Source organism: Callospermophilus lateralis, chromosome 16 (assembly GCF_048772815.1).
Source record: "Callospermophilus lateralis isolate mCalLat2 chromosome 16, mCalLat2.hap1, whole genome shotgun sequence".
In the NCBI taxonomy this organism is placed as follows: Eukaryota; Metazoa; Chordata; class Mammalia; order Rodentia; family Sciuridae; genus Callospermophilus; species Callospermophilus lateralis.
Window position 1 is genome coordinate 91,353,709 of NC_135320.1, and position 23,258 is coordinate 91,376,966.

The window sequence follows — 23,258 nt, forward strand, 5'->3', positions numbered from 1 at the left end:
CCCTGGGGCCCTTGGAAGGAGCTCCCAGATCAAGGCTGAGCAGCCATCTGGCTAAGGGGGTTGGTTGGAAGTCCCCCAGGTTCCCTTTACTTGGTGATGGGAGCAAGCAGCAGGCCCTCTGAGACTTGGAACAAGAAGAGCAAGAATCCTGAAGGAGATGGGAGCAAGCAGGCGGGGAGTCCTCCCTCCATGCCCAGCAGGGACTAGGGGCCAGGAAGGAAGGAACTTGAGGGCAGGAGGGCAGTAGAGGGAGGCTAACCTGCTGCCCCTGGCCAGGCAGGCAACTGAACCAAAGTCACTCATGTGAATTTAGTGTGACACAAAATACCACGCAGACACAGAATACCTTTTTATAAGCTTCGGGACGGCTTCCCTGGCTCCCCATCTCAGGCTCCCACAAGGGGAGCAAGAGAAAGGAGAGGCTGATGAGAGTGAGCACATTCTGGGGTTGGCTTTTATTGGGGGATGCTGTTTTGTAGAACATTCTATCCAAAAGGGCAAGGGGTAGGATTACAAAGGAACAGGTGAGTGTAACTTGACCCCAGTGGATAACCCTACTCCTGGAGTCATACCTCATTATGTGGAGTGGAGGTAAAGCCCAAGTTATTGCAGGGCACAATAGTTGTTCAGTATCTCTTGCTCAGGACTTAAGGGCATGTATTTCCAGAGCGGCTCCCGAGAGCAACCAGAAGAAAGCTGGCTCCATCTTGGGAGGCTGAGGCAGGAAGATGGCAAATCCAATGGGCAGCTTAGCAAGACCCTGTCTCAAAATTAAAAGGGCTGAGGGTGTAGTTCAGTGGTAGAGTGCCTCTGGGTTCAGGGGTTCAATGTCTGGTACTGCAAAAGGGGGAAAGAGCTTGTAAGAAGAGAGGGGAAAAAAGAGGGGAGGGGTGGGGAGAAGAGTGGGGAGGGGAGAAGAGCCGAGGAGAGGGAGGAGGGGAGGGGAGGGGAGGGGAGGAGAGCAGGAGGGGAGGGGAGAAAACTGCCTGACCCACCCAGACCTGGGCAGAGAGCAGTCAGGGAGAAAGCAGCCCCTCCCCAGAATGCCTAAGGTCTGGAAAGAACAGACCCCCTTCACAAGGTCCATGGATCTGGGGTGGGGAATTCAGAAGTAGGGAGGGCTGGACTACCAGCTTCAGGGGCGGGGGTTGGATGGGGAAGCAGGAGAGGTGAGGAGAAAGGATGGATGGGGGTCAGATGGAATGCTTGAGGTAGCCTGTGGAGTGAGATGGGAAGGGTGTGAGCTGTGGGGTGCAGGCCTGGACAGGCTGAAAGAGGCATGAGAGGGCTGGTGTTGTGGTTCCGCGGTAGAGCACTTGCCTTGCATGTGTGAGACCCTGGGTTCGATCCTCGGCACCACGTAAAAATATATAAAATAAGGGTATTGTGTCCAACTACAACTAAAAAATGTTTAAAAAAAAAAAAAAAAAAAGAGGCATGAGAAACAGGGGCAGTGTGCAGTGTGGGCAAGCTCAGAGTACTACCTAAGGGAAGCTGGAGAGGCCAGAGCTGAGATGGGAAGGCAGAAATAAGGCCCCCAAGTGAAGAGGGTCCTAGAACATTGGTGTTTGTCAATCAGTGAGTCAAAAGCAAGGAAAGAAGAAGCCACAGGGGTTGGGGTTTAAACAGGGATCCTGCCAGCAACCAGTGAGGAACCCAGCTCTCCTGCTGGGATGCCCAGGCCGCAGGAGCTATAGCCTTCTGCCCTCCTGGCTCCTAGTCCTCCTGAGACTTTCAGGGTTCCAACCAGACAGCTCAGTCTCTTGCTCAGCCTCTTGGAAGGGGATGAAAGAAGTCGATCCAGAGAGCAACATTTGGAACCATCCTGGCTAGATGAGGCCCAGAAGCTCCTTCACCTCCCTGCCTACCTGGGTGAATAGCAGCCCTAATCCAAACCTGCAGGACAGTTTAAGAATCACTGTACACAGCCGAGGGCAGGGTGGGTGGTGGTTCACAGTCCAAATTATAAAAGTGGGCATCCAAGGGAGCCAAGCAGAGCCTGTGAGCTCCAGGCCACACGGTCCTATCAACTTAGGGTCAGTGCGGGAAGGCTCAGCGAATAGGGAGCTGGCTCCCTCCTGGCTCGCGTGCCCAGGTGGACTGGCCTTGCAGGGCGGAACCAACCGTCTCTCTCCCCACATTGGAAGCTTCTTGGGGTAGGATCACAGGACCACCACCAGCCCTTTGAGGGGACACTGTGGGGATCTGGGCCGGGCAGTGTTTACACCTCTCTGAGTCCGAGTCCGTCTCCCATTAGTGCTGGGTGCTAGCGATCAGTCCCCTAGCACCGCAGGGGCAGAAAGGTGGGCAGGAGCGGGTGCAGCAGGGGCGGGGTGGATCCTGCGGTTTGGGTAGCGAGAGCATCCGGCAGGTGGGGGAGGGGGAGATGAACAGCCGGGTTCAACGCTCACCCCTCTTACGCGGGGCGGAGCCACATTCCTCCTCGCAGCCTCGGTGGACTGGGCGGAGCAAGATAGGCTTGGGGCGGGGCTGCAAGACTAGGGTCCTTTTCACTTTCCGTTTTGTTTTCCCAACAGCCACCGAAGTTGCGGGCAGGTAAAACCAGGGACTTCCTCGACCCTGGCTTTGGCCTGCGTCGGAACCGCCAGGCTCGCTGGGAACAGCGTCCAACCGGTTCCTCAAACAGGTTGTGCCACGTGGCCTTGACCCGTGACACCCCTGCAGCTCGCGCCGATTTGCCGACAATTCGACTCGCACTCTCGGAGCGAATGAGTCTTCTGGGCGGCTTCTCAGCCAGACAGCCCCGAGCGCTATGCAAACCCAGTCCGACTGGCCCCCGGTGACCGACGACATCCTGCGGCCTTCGCCTTTTGCGCATCCTGGGCTGCACACCCTCCATTGCGTGGCCCGCGTGCTGCTCTTCCCGACCTACTGGGCTCTGGACCAGTTGATTGGCTGCTGGGCACCAACAGCGCGCCCCAGCAGGCTGAGAGCAGCAGCTGGCGGCGGGGTGGCGCTGCTGCTGCTCCTGCTAGTTGGCCTACCGCTGGCCTTGCCTGGCTTGCTGCTCTGGCTGCCGCTGCAGGCCTGTCGCCGCCCCTTCTGCTACCAGCCCCCTCCTCCGTGCTGGGTGCCACCCACGCCCTGGCGCCCGTGCGCTGAGTTTGCGCGCTGCTTTGTCTTCCTCTCTGCCAACCTGTGCCTGCTCCCCGACGGGCTGGCGCGCTTCAGCAATCTGCCGCACAGCCAACAACGCGCAGAGGCCATTGGCGCTACGCTGTTAAACGGCCTACGGCCCTCGCTTTATGGAGCTACCGGATGCAGCCCACAAAGGCTTGGGGAGCCAGGCGGGACGCTGACGGCCCAGATGCCCGCGGGGCTGGACTTTGTGTGCCTGCAGGAGGTGTTCGATATTCGCGCAGCTCGACGCCTGGTGCGCCACTTGGCTCCGAATCTGGGCCCGGTGCTGTATGACGTAGGCACACTTGGCCTCCAGCCTGGGCCATACTTAAAACTGCTAGGCAGCGGGCTCCTGCTGGCTTCCCGCTACCCGCTTCTGCGTGCCAACTTCCGTTGCTTTCCCAATGCGCGTCGCGAGGACGCCTTTGCCTCCAAGGGTCTACTATCCGCTCAGGTATATTCCACAGGCTGTGTGCTCTGGCCCTGGATGGGGTGAGCTGTTGGGCCGAATGGGCAATGAAAGCTGGTACTGTCGGTGGTGTTGCAGGTGCAACTGGGCATCCTGGACGGGCACCGCGTAGTGGGATTCCTGCATTGCACGCATTTACATGCACCCACTGGTGAGCCCTGTGGGAAGGATTGTTGGACGGCAGCCAGGCCCTCCCACGGCCCCTCTTTTGCAGCAGGCCTACCCTTACTTGCACCTGTCTTTCCCACTGCCCACTGTTTTTTGTTCACTGCCCCAGTAATGGCAACTCCCATGAAGTGCCTGGGTGGGTGCAGAGACCCCAGTCTAGCGGGAACCAGGTGTCCAGGATGTGGATCCTCAACCTGGGCCGAATAGAAGGAGGCACACCTCTACCCCCACCCTCCACCCCTTCCGTAGAGGATGGGCTCTTGCGCTGCAAACAGCTGACGCTGCTACTGGACTGGGCAGAGCAGTTTGAGGCCGAGAGCCGTCAGAGTGGTGAGGCTGTGGCCTTTAGCGTGCTTCTGGGTGATCTAAATTTTGACAACTGCTCAAAAGGTGAGGAGCTTAGCTGGGGGAGGCGAGGCCAAAAGGCCCGGCCCCGCCCACTGAACGCTGGTCTTCGGTGCAGACCACGCACAGGAACAGGGGCACAAACTCTTTCGCTGTTTCCGGGATCCCTGCCGGCTGAGCACACGCCAGGATCAGCCTTGGGCCCTGGGTATGCGTCAGGGGGTTGCGGGGGGGGGAGGGTGGTGGATGGGGGGGCGGCCCCTCCAGGGATTTATCAGCTAGGCACCTGCTGACTCAACCACCCCCTCCCGCCCCCACAGGAACCATCCTAAGCACCTCCACCCTCCACCAATCAGTAGCTAGCTCACCGGAGATGCTGCGGAGGTGAGTGGAGCGCTGGGAGCCAAGCACTGCTGGCCGCGCCTGGAGGAGCGCCCCAGCCTTGGTGACAGCGCCCCTCCCCTAGGGCCCTAGAGCAGGAGAAAGGGCGCCACCTCTACCTGGCAGGCCCTCCCCGCGGAGGCCGTCGGGCTAACCCCTGGCTGGGCCGGCGTCTGGACTACATCACCTACCGGGAAATGCCTGGGAGTGTGCTGATCCCAGTAAGTGCCAGAGTTCAGGACTGCTGGGCTTGCTGGCGCTGGAACCACCCCTCAACCCGGTTCCTGCCCCCAGGAAGTGGAACAGGTTATGTTTAGTACAGCCCTGGCGGGGCTCACCGACCACCTGACCGTGGGCCTGCAGCTCCGAGTTTCCGCGCTCTCCTGACACTGGCACAAGGACAAAGGATGCTGCCGGCAACACAGACCACAAGGCAGAGCACGAGTTTGGCCTGACAGCCGTGTCCCACAACTGGGCCATGTAAGGGATCTTTATTAGGGGGCCCTCACACAGCCTCTTGGGCCCTGCGGTACTCATAGACACTACCCCGCTCTGAGAAGGCAGGGGATTGTGGGGGCGAGCCCTGCGATGGGGCAGGGTCCTCTGGGTTCCCGTAGCCACCACCTCCAGGGGTATGAAGGCAGAACACATCCTGCGGAGAGAGGCGGGTTCAGAGCAGGCTTGACCCTTCCCAGCCCGGGCAGCATTCATCATCTTTGGACCCTAGAGACCCGGCATATGGCCCACTGCCCTTCGGGAATCAAATTAAAACCCGCTATCTGGTTATTTCTGCGCCTCTGTTCATTCTCCTTGGAATGGGGGAAAATAAGGGAAGTGGCCAACAGCAGGCTGCACCCCTTACCCCCGGGTACACTGACACCGACGTCTTCCCGCCAAGGTTCACAGTGCGGCCATCCTTTCGGATCAGCAGGTTTAGGCCCCTGGCGCCAGGCTCACCCCCTGCAGGGAAAGAGGAGCTGGATGGTCAGGGAGGAAAGGTAGAGAAGGAGATGGAGAGTCAGGGGAAAACGCGACCGGCGGGTGGAAGAGCGGCGGGGGAGCGCGGATGCAGCAGTGAGTGGGGAGCAGACTGGTCGGGAGGGGTTGGGGAGCCGCCCACCCTGAAGGCCATATGGCTGGAAGGCCCGGCGTTCTGTGAGCACCGACAGCAGCGCCTCTTCGCGGAAGAGCAGCTCACGGACCACGCCGTCGCCGCCCCGGAATCGGCCTCGGCCCCCAGAGCCCGGCCTCAGTTCAAAGCGGCGCAAGACGACCGGGTACCTACGCGTAAGAAGGGCTCGGCTCAGCTGAACCCAAGCTCGGCCCCATCCTAGCTGCCTAGCCCCTGGCGCGCGTAGCTCACCGGCTCTCCAGGATCTCGGGGTCGGTGATGCGCGTGTTGGTCATGTGGCTGTGCACGCCGCTGCGCCCGTGCCAGCTGGGGCCCGCACCTGCGCCGCCCGCTACCGTCTCGTAGTAGCCCATATGGTCATTGCCCAGGGTCACGTTGTTCATGCAGCCCTGGCAGGAGCAAGCCTTAACTGCACCTGGCTGGGGCGGGGATCCGCTTCCAGCAGGCCCTCGCCCTCCCAGAGTTCCCAGAAGCCCCCAGGCCGCACCCACCCTGCCTATCACACCTGGGAGGCAGCGCAGGCCCCGAAGGCCGCCAGGATGACGTCCACCACACGCTGTGAAGTGAGCACGTTGCCGCCCACCACCGCTGCCTCTGAGGATGGGTCCAGGATGGAGCCTCTAGGAATCACCACCCGCACAGGTGCCAGGCAGCCCTGTGCATGGGCAAGCAGCTTTCAGGGGCAAATGGGGCTGGGTCCCTCTCTGATTCCAGGAGAAACATGTCCACCTCCCGGGCTCAGTCCATGTTGGGCTGACCTTGACCCCACACACACTCAGGGTGACCTCCAGCCTAAGGTTCACCTGCTGACCTCGCACTGGTAAGGACCGACCTCAGACTACACGCCCCTACGAACCTGGTTGAGTGGGATGTCACGGCCCACAAGACAGCGCAAGCAGTAGATGAGGGCCGACAGCGTTATGGCCCGCGGGGCATTGAGGTTGCCAAACACCTCCGGCCCAGTGCCACTGAAGTCAAATACAGCACTGCCCTGCCCAGGAAGGAGAAGGATGAGGGCATCAGCAGTGGGGCGGCGCAGAAAGCTCTCCCCCTGCCTCCCAACTAGGTCTGACCTGACTCAGGTTGATCTGAACTCGCAGGTGTATAGGAGAGCCATCATCCATGTGGTCCTCCGCCGACACCTCAAGGGGTAGGCCCCGAGCCTGCCGGGAGGTTCCAAAGGCCCGCAGCATGTCACGCACTGCCAGCTCTGCATTTGCCTGGCAGGGAGAGGGTCCGATGGCAGCCATGCTACTTTCAGAGTGGCCCTGCTACCTTGGGGCTCCCACCTCCCTGCCCCTAGACCCACCTGAATGTGGCCCATGTAGGCCTGCACAACATCCAAGCCATATTGCCCGATGAGTTCCCCCACCAACTGTATGCCCTTTTGGTTGGCTGCCACCTGGGCACGGAGATCCGACAGATTGTCATGCAGATTCCTAGTTCCACTACAACCAGAGATCTTGCCTGGTGCCCGTAAGGCCTCTGTCACCGCTGGATGGAATGGATGAGGTCATCACTGAGCTGCCCCCATCTCCTCAGCCACCTGGTGCCCTATTCCAGCCCCACTGCACCCCCACTGGGCACTGATGGCCCTCCACTGAATCCCCACCTCTCCTGCTGACTCCCATTCCCTGAAGCACCAGCCTCCATCCTTTTATCCTCTGATAGCCAGCGCCTAAGGGCAGCTTGGCCAGTGACCTCCCTGGAGCTGGAGATGCCTAGAGGGCATATTGGTCCCTTAGCAAACTCTCCTCCCTCCTTATCTCTCCTGCCTTCTCCAGCCCACTTCTACTATGTCTCCCAGGAGAAAAGCTACTTCCTTGGCATTCCTCCTCCTCGATATGCCCTTAGCCCTGCCAGCTCCCACTGACATCCACAGCCACGAGCCGCAAAAGAGCATCCTGCCTGTGCTATCCCCCAACCTGCAGGTTTCTCAGATCTGGACAAGGTTCCCTCTCACTCCTGCAAGGGATGTAGATCTGACCCAGAGACTCCTACACACTTCAGGAACACCCCTTCCCTTCTGAGTTACAGGCTCCCTGGCACTGATCCCCTACCATATGCTTACACTTGTTCCTCCATGATCCACACCTCCTACCCCAGCTACCCCTGGCCAACGTTACCCTATATGTGTCTGTGACACCCAAAGTGGACCATGGCTCTGTTACCTCTACCCCTCCACCCTGCTCAACTCACCCACCCTCGTTCTGGGGTGCTACTCTGGACTCCCCATGCCCCTGTAACCTCAGACCATGTGCTACCTTTTCCGCTGACCCTACCTTCCCTGTCTCTGTTCAGTGTAAGGCCTCCATCCTCCTTCATCCAAACTTGACCCCTCACTCCACCCAAATCCCATCCTATACCAGCCCTGAGTTCCCAAACATCCTTCACCCAAACCCAGTGAGGACTGCAGCAGCTACCTACCTGAAATAGGCCCTTCTTCCTTCTATACTCTACTCTTTGAGTGTCCTGGCCAACTTCCTACCCCCAGACCACCTTCAAGGAGTACTTCTTTGGCCACACAGAATTCATCTCACCTCTAATCATCTCTGGGGGATGATCTGCAACTGCACCACGGGTCACCATTTGCCTCTCCCCAGCCTCAGGGCAGACCTGGGCTGCTGGGCTGTGTCCCAGGGTCCAGCCAGCTGGGTCACTGGCAGCAACCAGGTATCCCATCCTGCTGAACCCCCACCGCAGCCCCACTCCTGCTCACCCTCCTCCTGAAAGACGCCCCCCTGGACCAGCTTGAAGGACAGAAAGACGGCCCCCTCCTGTTGCAGTGCAGTGGAGTGCGGGGGCATGGAGCCTGGTGTAATACCCCCAATGTCTGCGTGATGCCCTCGGCTGGCCACGTAGAACACAGGCCGAGTCTGACCTGGCCAAAATACCTAACGGGCAGAGAGTGACAGTCAGCTGTGTCAGCCACTCATGACCCCCACAAAGGCAGCCTGGCAGTGAACCTCACCGGTGTGATTACAGTCAGGTCTGGAAGATGGCTGCCCCCTGCGCTGGGGTGGTTGCTGAGCAGCACATCACCGGGGTGGAGATCAGACCCCAAGTGCTGGATCTAAAACCAGGAGACAGGTGCAGAATGGGGGTGGGGCAGGGACAGGGGTCAGCGAGGGAGGCTAGAGAGGGGGCCCGCCGCACCTGGAACTGCACAGTCTCCTGCATGGCTCCCAGATGCACAGGAATGTGGGGGGCATTAGAGACCAGCCCCCCGTCAGGTCCAAAGAGGGCACAGGAGAAGTCCAGGCGTTCCTTGATGTTGGTGGAGATGGCAGTGCGCTGCAGGATGCGGCCCATCTGCTCTGGGGACACAGAGTGACCAGGTACCCGCTGGTTTTATCACCCACAGCATGGCTCCAGGAAAGGGAGAAGGAGGACCCATGGGGTCAAGGCCTTCAAACCCAAACCCAGGGCCCAGCAACTTTTCCCATGCCCTGAGGAAGACCCGGTGGCAGCACATCCACCGGGGCAGTAAAGCCACAGTGTGTCTTGGTCTACGTGAAGGGCATCACCTTCCTCTTCAATTCCCTGGAGCTCCCAGCAAGAGCCTGGGGCCTCCCCTTGACCTGTACGGCAGGGACCTGGTGCTCAGGCACAGACCCCCTCCCCCAGGCTCACAGAAGTCCCTGTCCTGACTCTGCACAGGTGAGCTTGCTGTGTTGGCCTCTGGATACCCTCAGACCTGACAAGGGGAGAAGACACTCGCCCGCCTGAGGACTGCTCCTGTAGCAGGTGGCGCCATCCCAGGGCCAAAGCCCTGCCCATCACCCTTGACCCACAGGAAGACTGCTCTTCCCCCTGCTCATGTTTCCCCTTGGCACCCACCTGCTAGCCCACTACAAGTAGCAAGAGCCACCCCACTTGCACCTACCCCTGGCCAGTACACAGAGCCCCCATGCCCTATACCAGGGTCAACCAAGCCTGTGGGGAGGACAGTGGCAGCCACTCACCAGCAATGCTCATGAAGCGATGTGAAAAGATAGACAGCTGGATGGGATCAAGCTTAGTACCCACTGTGCTGGGGGCCTCAGCCCCCACAGAGATGCGGATGTCCCCTGACTTGGTCACCTCTGCCTGGCACCCGGGCTCCACAAGGATGGTGCTGGGGGCAGGGGGCACAAAGGGGCTGCAATGGCCAGGCCAGAGACCTCTCCCAACCAGGGACCCACAGCCTCAGGCCAGGGGACACCCTGATTATGGGACCCCCCAAGTCCCTCAGGCCCCTGCAGCCATGGGCCTAAGAACCCTCACCCGGGGCCCTGTAGATCACCTCTCCAAGGTTCCACCCAGGCCAGGTCTCAGCCCACCTGTTGCTGTCAATGATGAGGCAGGGCCCCTGGAGCTGGTGCCCATAGCCCAGCTCCCCTAGCAGGTACACGGGGGTCTCCTGGTAACCCCCCTCGAAGTAGCACTGGGTCACCTGCAGAGAGTACGGGGTGAGCCAGGCTCCTAGGCCTCGCACATTCCCTGAGGCCCTCACAGGGTGTGACCGCCCCATCTGCACTCGTGCCTAGAGCCCATGGACAGAGGCAGACCAGCACACAGGCCACCAACCTTGTCCACCCGGGGAGGCCCAGTCTGGGCTTTGGGGGCGACCTCCAGTCGAAGACCACTGCGGCCAGTGCCCCTCACCCTCACGTCGTCCACCACCACAGGCCGCTCAGGGATGACGAAGCCAAACTCCCTCAGGTACCTGTGCCACCCCCGCCCAAAAGAGTCATTAGGGCAAAGCAGGCGGAGATAGGCCACCCACTGGGCTCCCAGGACGGGGGGCTCACAGACCTTTCCACAAAGGCTGCCCCAAAGTCACCAGCACGGGGTGAGCGGGACGTAGCTGGGTGCTGGTGGGCAGACACCATCAGGGCACAGTCAGTTCCCTGGTAACGCAGATGCAGGAAGCTCTCCGTGCTGATCTGGGACCTAGAGCAGGCAGGCAGGACATTCACCCAGTGTCCCGGATGGTGCCTGTCCTGCTTTCTCAGGGATTCTCAGTCCAGGGGTCCTCCCTCACCGTGGCCCTAAAGGAGCCTGGGACCATTTGGGAAGTCGCCAGGTGGTAAAACTGCCAACAGGGTGGTGGGGATAACACAAGCCCTCTGCCCAGTGACCCAGGACCCCACCTAGGGAAGCCCTGGGCCTGCAGGGCATCCACACACTGCTCCTCCAGGAGGCTCAGTCTCTGGTCCAGCTGCATGAAGGTCTCTGGCGTGTAAGGCAGGGAGCAGGGCTCCTGTGCCTCATGCACCACATCTGCCAGAGCCAGCCCCAGAGCTGACAGCAGCCCACTGTGCCTGTGGGACAGGGTGGCAAGTGGTGAGGGGGCTCCTCCCAAAGCTGGCTCCCCCAACTCAGGACACAGGGCCACCAGCACATCCACACCCAGACCCACCTGTGAATATGCACAGTGTCCATGCCCAGGGCCCGGGCAATGGCACAAGCATGCTGCCCACCAGCTCCCCCGAAGCAGGCCAGCACATGGGCTGAGGGGTCATGACCTCGTGCCTGAGGATCCAGAAGGTCAGTGGCTTCTCCTAGCCCACCTGTCTAGCCCCTACCTCTCCTCCCTGCTGGGTTGACTGATCAAGAAGTTAGGGGCAAGGGGCAGGGCTGGAGGGCAAGACAGGCAGAGTGGGCAGAGATGGGCATACCTGTGTGAGCGCACGGATGGGCCGGCACATGGCCTCATTGGCCACACGCACGAATCCCATGGCCACCTCCTCCAGGCTCAGTGGGGAGGCCGGGCAGGACCCGCTGGTCAGGAAGCTGTTCACCTCAGTGGCCACAGCCTCCAGGGCCTTGCGGGAAGCTTCAGAGGACAGTGGCTGGTCCTCTCCCGGCCCAAAAATGCAGGGGAAGGAGGCAGGCAGCAGGCGACCCAGGACCAGATTAGCATCCGTCACTGTCACGGGGCCCCCTGGGAGGTGGGCATGTTGTAGGGGTTGGAGACTAGAGGCAGGGGACCAGGAGTGGGCAGCAGGGATGAGGCGGAAAGACTGAACGGGCCTGGGATAGCATGAAGAGGCAAGGTCTGGAAGGGCACAGACTCACATACTGGCACTTACCTTTGCGGTAGCAGGCGGGGCCTGGGTGGGCACCTGCTGACTCGGGCCCAACTACGAAGAGGCCAGACCTGGGGAGATGGAGGACTGGGATTGGAGGTGGGAAAGGAAGAAGGGCTGAAGGTCGGGGCTGGAAGGGTGGGAATTGACCTGAAGAAGAGGCGGGAGCCCCCACCAGCTGCCACTGTGTTGATGTCCAGCTGTGGGGCCTGGAGGGTGACACCAGCTGTGCTGGCCTCAAACACATGCTCAAATTCCCCAGCATAGCGGCTCACATCTGTGGATGTGCCTGGTGGGAAATGGGGTGCTGGGAGTCACCCAAAGACCAGCTTGCCAAGATTTGCCCAGCCTGGCAGCTAAGCCTCCCCCAGACGTCCCCTTCAGCCTTCATACCTCCCATGTCAAAGCCAATGATAGGCTGGTGACCCTCTAGCTGATAGGTTGTGGCGGAGTAACCCACCACACCGCCAGCGGGACCAGAGAGCACAGCGCGGGAGCCGCTGAAGGCGTCCATGGGCGCCAGGCCACCATCAGAGCGCATGAAGAGCACCTGCACGTCCTGTGAAGCGGGCAGGTGGGCAGCAAGGACTGGGCAGGCCCAGAGCTGAAGCCAGGAGCAGGCAGTGGAGGGGCCTTACCTTAAGCTGGCCCTGGAAGCCACGGCGGAAGCCCTGCACGTAGCGCTGGATGGCAGGAGTGAGGTAGGCGTCGGCGCAGGCTGTGTGTCCCCGGGGAACAATGCGGACCATGGGCATGGCCTCCGAGGACAGGGACACGTGCGTGAAGCCCAGCTCCCGGGCTAGTGTGCCCACCTGCTGCTCATGTTGGGCCCATCTACAACAAGAACCCAGGGGCTCTACACTGTCCTCGCAGGCCCTGTGCCTCTCACTGAGGCCCACAGCCCTCCACCCACGGCTCATGACCGCACTCACGTGTAGGAATGCATGAGAACCACGGCCAGGCTGCGGATGCCCCGGGACAGGAGCCCCTCCAGTTTCCCACGCAGGGACCCCAGGTCCACAGGCTGCTGCACCTCCAGCAGGTCTCCTGTGCGGCCTGCAGAGGCCCATTGCCCCCATCAGAGGCTGCCAGGATCTGCCCTCCCTCGGGCCCCACAGCTGTGAGTGGCACTGGACCTTTGACAGGCGACCCGGCGCCTGGTTCTCCACGGTAAAGCACCACACGTTCCTCCACCTCCAGCACCTCCTCATACAGCATCTCTGGCATGGGCACAGCCTGGGGGTTGGCAGAGACTCAGAGGAGACCCAGGCTTGAGGGTTCTTGTGGGTCCAGCGTGGGTGAAGCGGTGCAGGCAAGGGGATGTGTCCCAACAAGTCAGTAAACAGGTCCAAGAGGCAGAGTCAGCCTGGCCCAGCAAGGCTCACCTTGGGGTGGCTCACTGCCTTCAGGCGTCTGAGTGGAATATGGTCAACTGGCCCACCCCAAAGGGCAGCTCTGAACCTTCAACCTGAACAGGACTTGCTTGGGCTGTCAGGGTCCAGGACAGGTCACAGAAGCATCAGGAAAAGAGCACTGTGTCCCTACTCTGAGGCAGAGTACCCTTCTGGCAGAACCCCAAACTACCTCTCTGCCTATCAGCTGCTGGACTTGGCCCTCCACTGATCCTTCCACCAATTGTACTCCCCACAAGGCAACAACAAACTTATTGAGACAGATTCAAGGAAGCTATACCACATAGCACCCAGCTGGGTGCTCACCAGGTCAAAGAGGTCCTCGCGGGCCTGGGTGCCAATGTGCAGTAGGTCTCGGAAGCCACGTGTCACCAGCAGGGCTACCCGTTCCCCCCGTCGTTCTAATAGTGCATTGGTGGCCACTGTGGTACCCATGCGGATGCTGGCAATACGACTGGTGTCCAGTGGCCGGTCCCGGGGCAATAGCACGCCCCCCTCCTGAGAACCACAGGGTCAGAGTCAGGCTTCTTGTGGTGGGGTCCCTCCCCACCCCACCTGTTCTCCCAGGGCCCACCTCCTCCAGGATGCGGCGGATGCCCTCCGTTGGTGCATCTGCATAGTTGGCAGGGTCCTCAGAGAGCAGTTTCAGGACCCGCACATGCCCTCCTGGGCACTGGGCAAAGACATCTGTAAAGGTGCCCCCGCGGTCAATGGCAAAGTGGAAGCGCCCCTCAGGGCTCCCCATGATGGTGCGGCTGGAGTCCAGCAGTTGCTCTTCAGATGGTAACCCTGGGAGAACTGGACAAAGGTAGCCATCAGCAGGGAGGCCTGGGAGTCATGCATGGGTGAGGCTCTGAATGGAAAGAGGGAGTAGATTCCAAGTCCAGATGGAGCCCTGGGGAAATGACCCACGACACGACTCTGGGCAGCGTCAGAGCTACAGGCCCCAGCTCACAGGGCAGCCTGAGCTGAGCCCTAACCCGGCAGTGCATGGGGGCCAGCTCACTGCCCCCATTGCCAGGGTCTCAATGCCCTGATTGCCGAAGAAACCCAGGGCCTGGAGCCGAGATGGAGGTAGCATGGAAGGCATTCTGAAGCCCTTGGCTTTTGGCATGAGAGGCAACAGGGCTGGGGTAGGCAGGTGAGAGGAACATTGTCTCCCAAGGCCTTCTGGCCACAGGACCAGGCACAACCCGTGCAATATCAGGACCGGGCGGAGCCCTGATAGGGAAGGAAGGAAGGCGGCCCCAGAGAAGGTTTAGGACCCCCGTGAAGAGCCCACCTTGCTAGTCGGCTCCGAGTCGCCCGCGATCTTCTCCAGTGGTGCTCCCCGCCTGCCCTGCCCCCACCTCGGGGCGGGGCCTGCGGAGACCGTCCCTGAGCCGCCCTCCCCCGCCCGGCGCACGACTAGGCCTGGCCCGCCCCTTGCGGTGGCTTCAGGCCTGTCCTGTCCACAGCGCCTCCTTCCTTTCCCGAGTAACCCCTGGGCCTGCAGGGTGGCGTGGCCAATTGCGGCCAGGGGCGGACCCGGCGCTGCGATTCAAGGTCACCTGTGCTCTGCTGATCGCCAGACTCCCTCGCAGGCCTTTGGGCTCGCGAAATGTGGACGCCCACGGCACCCACTTCCAGGTATCTCGGAGCAGGGGAATCTGGTTGCCCAGAGAATCAATAACCCGGACTTGCTCTGACTGTGTCCTAGTGCAGGCGCCCGGGAGTGGGGCTAGTGAAAGCAGGAGTGGGTAGGAGAGAGGGATAAAGGGGACTCCGCCAGGAATGCCCTCACCCCCGTGTGCACACCCCCCACGACCAACCCCACAGCGCAGAGGAGACCAGGAGACCCCAGTACACCTGGAGTAGACATTCCCTCCTGGGATGAGACCCTGTCCCCACCCAGCTTTCAACCTGGAGCTGACGTCCCCCACGCCTTGGCCAGGTAGCTTTCATGGTGAGGACTAGGTGGTTCCCCCATGGGCAAAAGATACCTATGTCCAGGGTGCAGTTGGCACAACCCGTGGAGAGATGGTAGAAGAGTGGAGGAGGCTCCCAGGCAGAGAAAACCTCAGATGAAGAGGGCAGAAAGAGGTCAGGACTGGTTTCCTACATTGGTTCTTTGCTATTACTCTGGTGTGGTTTAAGCCCCAAGAACGCAGGGCCTGGGGTGGGGAGCCAGTACTACTGCACCTGCATTCCTAGACTTGTTGAGGCAGATTCAAAGCAGCCTCCTCCACTGTGTAGGCCTGGCTGGAGGTGGGTGGGAGCAGGCATCTGCAAGCAGGGCAGAGCCTAGACTCCAGACCAGCACCAGAAAGCACCCACAGAGGGGGAGGCATGACAGCTGGAGTGGAGGAGCCTGGAGTCCATGCAAGGCAGGCAGAACGGTCAGTGAGGTGAATGGTGCTGCCCTATGATGGTGGCCCCAGAGGTCAGCTGAACCCATGGGCCTCCCCAGTGTGCCAAGCAGATGACAGGCAAGCTGGAGGCACACCCCAGCCCCTGCACCCCTGTGAGCCCTGCTGGCCCCCAAAGCCTGCTTGGGCCTGAGAGGCCAGGACAGAGGTGGTCGGGGGTGTGCATGGGCACACCAGGATCTGGGCTGCACCCCAGGCTGCAGTAGACCCCTCATTGACTGGTGCCCTCATCTGTGTGAGGGGGTTAAAAGGAAGACCTGGGACAGAAAGAGACATGGTTTAGAAGGAACTGAATCTACTCTCTTGTCCAGGTCGCCACAAGAAAGACAGCCGCAGAGCAATACTATGACATCTGACCCCACCTCATGCCCTCTAACCTTGCCCCCCACACACTGTGAGCTGCTCATGTGACCTATCCCATCCTGGGCCCCCTTTCACTGAATGTGGCTACCCCCAGCCCTTCTTGGGTCAAGCAAGGTGGTCACCAGCTCCCCAAAAGACAGGGATTGGACCCTGCAGCAGGTGCCTAGGACCCAATCCCCATGGAGGCTGCTGGCCTCATCCAGATGACTGCCCACCAAGTGGCAGGTATCCCCTCCCCCACCAAACTCCTAGCCCACTGTACCCAGCCTGGGGTCTAGACCATCATAGCACCATCAAGACGTAGGAGCCCACCCCTTCGTATGCAGAACAGCTGTGGGAAGCAATCAGTGGTCCCACTTCAGTCCAGGACCCCCAACGGAAGCCTGAGCCTCGAGGTGGCCTCCCATTACAATCATTCTGCCCACCCCCAAAAGCCCCTAGGGACTGTCTACCTTCTCATTTCCACCGCCCCCCCCCCAACACCGTCTCTGCCTCCTAACTCAGTCCGGGATCTATCAAAAGAGAATAAAACCCCACCCACACCTATTACTACCTGATGTTTGCACTTAAGCCTACCTGGGTTCTGCACTCCAAGCCCTCTCACTCTCTAATAAGTGTCACCTCAGCTGCACCTTCTCTTCTGTTTTCACCCCAGGGCTGACTCCTGTCAGCTCACAGATTCGTCCTCTAAGGGCTCTGTCCCTGCGGCACCCCAGCTGCTCTGCTCCTCCTGGATACCACGACTCAAGGTGTCCATCTCCCACTTCTGCTCACTCCCGGCCTTCACCTGACCCCACTCCACAGGAGAACAATAAAGGCCTGAAGGCCCAGTGCTTGGTCCCCCCTGGGGCCTCCTACATCTGCTGGCCCTGGGAGTATTTTGCTGCCTGCCTTACCACATTTTCATCTCTGTCCGAGTGTGATATGCTGGGTGGTTCTGCTCTGTAGTTACATACTCCCCTTGGTAATGTCCACATCCCACAGCAGGGACAAAAGACAGTGGCAGGCGTGACAGCATTCACCCCCTGCCCACTCGAGTCCACCCTTCTGAATGGCCAGACCCTTCCCTCAAGGCCCCAGGATCGCCCCCCATTCCAGGGACAACTCCCCTACTTTCAGAGCTGGGTTGAATTTCCAAGTTGTCCTTGCATCCTCTTCCTCAAATTGCCAGAAGTCCTGGACTTCAACTTTCAAAATAGGTATCTAGAGCCTGCCATCTGCATAGCCCTGCCCTGCCCTTTTCTCCAGGTGTAGGGCTGTCCCCCACCCTTTGTCAACTTAGGGAGCCCAGAGAACACAGGGCCAGGGACAGTCTGTCCTCAGGCTTCCTGTGGCCTGCAAGGCCCGCCTGGTCTTCTCTGCCCTCTGCATCAGAACACTGGCCTCACAGCCAACTGGCTGCTACCTTGAGACCTTTGTACAGACTGTTCCTTGGCCTGGAACTGGCTGGCTGCCTGGCTCTCACTTCACTCCAGCTCGGCTCCAATGTCACTTTCTCAGGGATGCCACCTGCTCCTTGCTTCCTGAAAGAACTGGAATTCCACTCCCACCCTGGCCTTGCCCACTTCCCTCCACCCGCCACCTGCACCCAGGTGTTACATTCCAAAGGGCAGGTCTTTTGCTGGACTTCTCAGTCCCAGCAGGAGCTGAATGAGTAAAGTCTGTGGGTTTGCCAGCTGCTCACCTCTCTCAGCATCTTTGAACTTGATGGTTCTGCGCCTGGGCACCCGGGGACTGGCAGTCACCTCTGCCAGGAACCCTGAGCTGCAGAAGCCCAGGCTGCTGCCCCTATTCCTGAGGACCAACTTCAGCTCTTGGTTCTCCTGGATGAGCTGCACAAGCCTCCGCAGCTCCTCGTTCTCCTGTGCCAACCGCTGGATCTCCTGCCGCAGGCCCTCATAGCTGCTGAGGAGGGACATGCCCAGCAGCACGTTGTGGGAGGTGGCCGGCGGCCAGCAGCCTGGCCGGGGACAGCAGACCCACCATTGTGAGGTCAGTGGGCAGCCCTGCCCCCACATTCCGGAGCTTCAGGGCCAAGGCCCAGCCGTCCATCCACTTGCCCTGGGGCTCCGCCTACCTCTGGCTTCTGGCCTTGTGGCCTGGATGACCAGGGATGCCCAAACTGGTCCAGGCCTCTGGGTTCCTCCAGGAAGTGCCCTCCTGGAAGCTGGAAGCTTCTTTGTCCCAGCCTAGCCCACCTGTTCACACTCACTTGTCCCACCCACTTGGCCTCTGGCCACACACTTCTAGTGTTCATGCAGGACAAAGAACTGGGCAACTGGGCTTGGCCTCTGGGCAGTTTCAGTCAGGGAGGGCAGCCATTGGAGCTGTGCTGCAAGGGTGTTCCCTGTTTAGTGATGGCAGGAGCTGCCTAGCATCTGACAGAGTGGTGAGCCAAAGAGCAAATTAGGAGGAGCAGAAGAGGGGGCTACAGAGACAGAGACAGAAAGGGCTGGGCTTGTTGCAGGGGTGGCAGGCCATGGCACTGTCACATGGACATAGTGGCAGGTGCTCTGAGGGAGGGAGTCCATCTAGGACTAGAAGGACTCCAGGGAGCAGGTACCAAGGAGCCACACCAGAGCTGAACACTAGGGCCTGGGGACAGAAGGTTCTCAGGGCAGGTTCGTCACCTGTAAGGGTGACAATGGATTTGTGTTTCAGATCAGATAATGGACTTTCATTTTTTATGCAATCTGTGGAGCTGCTTTGATTTTTTGCCATTTCTTACATTGTGATGATCATTCATCTCATATTGTTTCCTTTTTGTCTGCTTGATGCGTGAAGTGGCCCAGCCTGTAATCCCAGCAGCTCCAAGTGAGGAGTAGGAAGTCTGGTGGTTGGTTGGAGATATAAACTGGGGACTGCCTGCCCAGGTGTGCTTGCTGGCCAGGTCCCACAGCAGCCCTTCTGCAGAAGGAAAGGTTGCCCTGCCCACCCACTTTCCAGCACGTGTTTAATTTCTTGTGGTACCTCCTTATTTCTAACATGGGGAGACTGAAGCAGGAAGATTGTGAGTTCAAAGTCAGCCTCAGCAACTTTGCAAGGCCCTAAGCAACTTAGTGACACCCTGCCTCAAAAAATAAAAAAGGACTGGGGATGTGGCTCAGGGGTTAAGCCCCGCCTAGGTTCAAGCCCTGGGGCCAAAACAATAACAAAAAATATACATATATGAAGCTTTGGTTCCAGACCAGCAGGTGCCTGGGGCTTCTCTCTTCCCTGCTGTCAGTGAGACAGAGGCTGCTGCACATGCTGAGCCGAGCAGGCCCACTCCCACTCAGCTCCTGATGGAGCAAAGAGGACTCTGGAGGAAATGACCCTCACACGGTGCCCCAGAAGCCACAGGGTAAGAGATGAGGGACAGGGACGCTGGATTCATTTGGAAACTCTGTGTGGAGAAGCAGTGCCGGAGGACTTCCAGAGACAGTGGGAACCTCAGTGTAGAGCAGGAGCTCCCAAGAGGCACGGCACTCGACAAGGAGCAGCAGCCAGAGGACTGGGCGCTGAGAGCTCGGTCCTTGTCCCTGGTGCCAACCCATTACAAGGACTTGGTTTTGAGAAAAAGGAAAAAGAAAGTTTATAAAGCTAGCAAAGGAGAAACTCAGGGGACTCCTGTCCATCGGCAGGAACGGAGCCAGGTGGCTTTATAGAGGTGATTCATAGAAAAGGAGATCAGGGAGGGGAAGATCTGGGAAAAGAAGATCTGGGAGCTGAGGCTGGGGCTCAGTGGAAGTGCACTTGCCCAGCATGTGTGAGGCCCTGGGTTCGATGCTCAGCACCGCATTAAAAATAAATAAAATAAAGGTTTGTCAACAACTAAAAAAATACTTTAAAAAAAAGATCAGAGAGTAATTTAGGGAAAAGATCAGAGAGGAGAAGGTCAGGGAAAAAAAGAGTGGGGGGAAAAACACGTACGTCTCAAAGCCACGAGGATATAGTTAAGGCACACCGGCCCTTGTGTGTCTGGGAGACCCTGTGAGACCAGACTGCACCCACCCTGGGGCAAGCAGAGCTTTACGACAGTGAACATCCCTGAGGTGATGTTTCCCCAGCGGCTCTAGAAATCTCCACAAACTTAAAGCGTCAGAGATTTATTCTCCTAGAGTTCTGGAATCCTGATGTCAAAGCTGAGTCTATGAGACAAAGGATTTTTTTGCAGAATGGTTTCTTCTGGGCGCTCCAGTGAGAAGCCATTCCTGAAACCGGTCCTTGTTCCCCATGCCATTCTTGCCAATTTATATTATTTATTTTTTTTTAATATTTATTTTTTTTTAGTTGTAGTTGGACACAACACCTTTATTTATTTATATGTGGTGCTGAGGATGGAACCCAGGGTCTTGCACGTGCTAGGCAAGCGCTCTACCGCTGAGCCACGGCCCCAGCCCTTTATTTTATTTTTTTAATATTTATCTTTTAGCTTTAGGTGGACACAATGTCTTTATTTTCCATTTATGTGGTGCTGAGGATGGAACCCAGGCCCCACACATGCTAGATGAGCACTCCACCACTGAGCCACAGCACCAGCCCCCCATTCACGCCAATTTAATAACAAGGACACAGTTTTGAGAAAAAGGAAAGAGAAGTTTATTTCTTGGTTAGCAAAGGAGAAACTCAGGGGGCTCCTGCCCAGAGGCTGTGGTTCTGCCCAGCAGGGAAAACAGGGCTTTTGAAGATGCTATTCAAAGGCTACCTCCAGGTGTGCCCTGACGGGTCACGGTGCACCCTGGTGCTGTGTTGACATCCACTTGTTAATTTGGGAGAGTGTCACTTTCTAGTTCTTCCAGGACATCTCCTCCCTGTGGAGGACAGATAACTTAAGGTAACCTTGTTTCTGGCCCCCAGGTTAAGGAGGGGGAAAGGAAGATGAGGAAAAGGAAAACATGTCTCTTTTAAAAATAAGCCTCAGAGCTACATGCAGAAGGTGAAGTGGGCCATGTTACCTCCCTGCCTCTTCCATTTCTGCATGGTGCCAGCTCTCCTTGGCTTTGGCCCTCTCCCTCCATCTCTCCCCTGTGGCATGGCTCTCTCATGAGCAGTCAGACTCCACAAAGCTTCCCCCATTCATATTCAGGAGAGTTATGAGTTCAAAGCAGCCTCAGCAACTGTGAGGCACTAAGCAACTCAATGAGACCCTGTCTCTAAGTAAACTACAAAAAGGGCTGGGGATGTGGCTAGTGGTCCAGTGCCCCTGAGTTCAATCTCTGGTACTGAAAATAATAATGATAATAATAGCAGCTATGGGGAAACCAAGCAGAGCTGCCATAGCTGCGCATGGCGGGAGATGGACTTCACAGAGTTGGGCCAGGCAGTCCCCTAAACTAATAAAACACAACATGCCCAAGGGGGACTGCCTAATTTTTATGTGGAGTTGCCAAAAGATATTATCCAAAATAACCAGTTTTCAACAACAACAACAAAATGATGACATGTGCAAAGAGGAAGGGTAGTACGACTCTTATTTATTTATTTATTGGTAACAGGGATTGAACTCAGGGGCACTCAACCACTGAACCACACATCCCCAACCCTTTTTTGTATTTTATCTAGAGTCAGGGTCTCACTGAGTTGCTTAGTGCCTTGCTTTTTGCTGAGACTGGCTTTGAACTCATGATCCTCCTGCCTCAGCCTCCTGGGTCGCTGGGATGACAGGTGCGCACCACCATGCCCGGCTAGTGTGACTCTTGAACAGAAACAGAAGTAGGCAAAAGTAACTACCTCTAAAGGGTCCAGATTTTGGATTAGCAGACAGATATGTCACAACGGTGTCTGTGCAGAGGTTCATGAACAGAGCGGCATTGGTGGCAGGGACAGTGGCTCTGCATGGGTGTGTGAATCACCTTTCCACCACTGAGATGATCAGCTGGTAAAGAGGAGAGGTTTATTTTGGCTCACCTTTTGGAGCCTCGGCCCATCATGGTGGGCTCATGAGGTAAAGGCACAGGGCAGCCAGGAAGTAAAAGGCAGAGACAGGAAAGGGCTGGAGTCCCAATTTCCTCCTTCAAGGGAGCACCCCCAGAGAGCCAAATTCCTCCTACCAGGCCCCACCTCCTGAAGTTCTACCCCCTCCTGAGAGCACCAAGTTGAGACCACCTTCCACAGAGGGGACTTTAGGTGACATTCCAGAACCAAACTATAGTAGTGGATCTAGTTAGCAAAGGTAGTTGGCTAGAGATAAGTGGAAGCAGAAGGGCGTGGCTGTGATGGGACCCTGACGGGCACTCACTACCCACCATGTGACACCACAGGACATCGACTCCCCCTCACCTTGTGTGGGTGGGCTATGGAAAACCCCCCCCTGTGGAAGACTATTAAGAGGTAAGATAGTGAGGTACACCCCACAAAGGGGCCCACCTCCCTTCTCCATAATGGAGTTGCACACATCATGCTCTCAAGATCACCCACCAACTGCCCTGAGGGTGCCCACCTACTGCCCTGAGGGACACTAACCTTTAGATGACCCTCCACTAGTGCTGTTAAGCCAGAAGGGCAACATGACCCAGTGCACAGGTGCAGGGGCAGCACAAGCACCACGCAGCAGAGCCATGGCTGCCTGCCCCCCCCAGGTCTTGGGCCACTGTCAACTCCCCACATCCCACTTCACAAGAGCCCAAGGCTTTGTGTCAGGGTGTCTCATCCCTTGCAGGCCTGTCCCCTCCAGGGTGCGTCTTACTTTCTCTTGCTTCTCCCTCCCCTTCATAAACCTGCTCTCTTCACCATTCCTGTTTTGCTGTACCTCTGTTTCTGTAGGTATTCCACCCAAGGACCAAGGATCACCCCAGTTCTCTCACCCTCTCCTGAGAGTCGCATGGCCGCTGCCCAGCCTGGAGCATCAGAGGCAACAACCCCAGACCCTGTGTGCCTAGACAGGGGCGTGATTTCTCTTTCCCACACTACTGATACCCCGGTTAGCAGTGCCGAGTTCTGCTTCTTCATGTGTTCAAGTACAGCAGTAGGGAAGCACGCCGAGGCAGGCACATAAAAAGGGGTCACATAGACTTCTCCCGGGAGAGAGAAGGGAGCTGTAGTGGTCTCCTGGTATCCCAAGAGTGAGGGTGTTGCCTTTTTAGGTCCTAGCCTTCCTTGTTCTCCCATTCTCTTCCCCTCATCTCTCCTCCCAGCCTTTGTGACTAGGCCCAGGAAATGCTCGGTGAGATGGCCAAAAGGTGGGAACAAGTGGGCTGGAGGGGCCAGGGAGGAGGGGTCCAGGCAGCAAGGGAGCCCAGGGTGAATTAATCAGCAGGCCCCTTGCGCTCAGGAGTTGCTTCATTAACAAAGTTTCAGATGGGCAGTCTAAGCCAGACTTGGGGAACATTAACATTTCAATTTCCCATAGGCACAGTTTCAAACCTTTGGACCCAAACTGGTTTG

The 23,258-nt window shown here is 58.3% G+C and overlaps 2 protein-coding genes and 1 long non-coding RNA gene across 6 annotated transcripts; 2 read left to right on the plus strand and 1 right to left on the minus strand.

Moving 5' to 3' along the window:
- Positions 1-2,438: 2,438 nt before the first annotated feature.
- LOC143382008 (sphingomyelin phosphodiesterase 5-like) lies at positions 2,439-5,290 on the plus strand. 3 transcript variants are annotated; one of them, XM_076835832.2, is made up of 7 exons: positions 2,439-3,595; positions 3,689-3,761; positions 4,028-4,168; positions 4,242-4,331; positions 4,444-4,507; positions 4,590-4,725; positions 4,799-5,290. In XM_076835832.2, the coding sequence occupies exons 1-7, from the start codon at positions 2,774-2,776 to the stop codon at positions 4,889-4,891; spliced, it is 1,419 nt and encodes a 472-aa protein (XP_076691947.1). In that variant the 5' UTR covers positions 2,439-2,773; the 3' UTR covers positions 4,892-5,290. The 3 variants fall into 3 exon arrangements, with proteins under 3 accessions (XP_076691947.1, XP_076691948.1, XP_076691949.1); XM_076835833.2 differs by having other exon boundaries at positions 4,868-5,290; XM_076835834.2 differs by lacking the exon at positions 4,590-4,725.
- Positions 4,950-17,827, minus strand: Oplah (5-oxoprolinase, ATP-hydrolysing). 2 transcript variants are annotated; one of them, XM_076835830.2, is made up of 28 exons: positions 17,493-17,827; positions 17,172-17,206; positions 13,697-13,920; positions 13,429-13,620; positions 12,847-12,946; positions 12,643-12,766; positions 12,349-12,544; positions 12,104-12,269; positions 11,861-11,999; positions 11,714-11,781; positions 11,300-11,565; positions 11,041-11,153; positions 10,772-10,942; positions 10,434-10,571; positions 10,206-10,344; positions 9,959-10,071; positions 9,602-9,753; positions 8,793-8,953; positions 8,608-8,709; positions 8,356-8,530; positions 6,946-7,130; positions 6,710-6,856; positions 6,493-6,627; positions 6,142-6,291; positions 5,868-6,025; positions 5,625-5,785; positions 5,367-5,464; positions 4,950-5,156 (listed from the first exon to the last, which is right to left on the minus strand). In XM_076835830.2, the coding sequence occupies exons 1-28, from the start codon at positions 17,810-17,812 to the stop codon at positions 5,010-5,012; spliced, it is 4,275 nt and encodes a 1,424-aa protein (XP_076691945.1). In that variant the 5' UTR covers positions 17,813-17,827; the 3' UTR covers positions 4,950-5,009. The 2 variants fall into 2 exon arrangements, with proteins under 2 accessions (XP_076691945.1, XP_076691944.1); XM_076835829.2 differs by lacking the exons at positions 17,172-17,206; positions 17,493-17,827 and adding an exon at positions 14,405-14,529.
- On the plus strand, positions 14,526-16,752 carry LOC143382009 (uncharacterized). Its single transcript, XR_013088916.2, has 2 exons — positions 14,526-14,751; positions 16,549-16,752. It is a non-coding gene; the product is annotated as an uncharacterized LOC143382009 (long non-coding RNA).
- Positions 17,828-23,258: the final 5,431 nt, after the last annotated feature.

Excerpts from the sequence above, each read along its gene's own strand:
- Oplah (XM_076835830.2), bottom strand. The coding sequence starts at position 17,812 with ATGTCCCTCCTCAGCAGCTATGAGGGCCTGCGGCAGGAGATCCAGCGG. Across the intron at positions 10,345-10,433 it reads GGGGCAGCCTTTGTGGAAAG|GTACCTGAGGGAGTTTGGCT; the intron begins GTCTGTGAGCCC and ends GGGGTGGCACAG. Across the intron at positions 9,754-9,958 it reads CTCATCATTGACAGCAACAG|CACCATCCTTGTGGAGCCCG; the intron begins GTGGGCTGAGAC and ends CCCTGCCCCCAG.
- LOC143382008 (XM_076835832.2), top strand. The coding sequence starts at position 2,774 with ATGCAAACCCAGTCCGACTGGCCCCCGGTGACCGACGACATCCTGCGG. Across the intron at positions 4,508-4,589 it reads TCACCGGAGATGCTGCGGAG|GGCCCTAGAGCAGGAGAAAG; the intron begins GTGAGTGGAGCG and ends CCCCTCCCCTAG. Across the intron at positions 4,726-4,798 it reads CTGGGAGTGTGCTGATCCCA|GAAGTGGAACAGGTTATGTT; the intron begins GTAAGTGCCAGA and ends TCCTGCCCCCAG.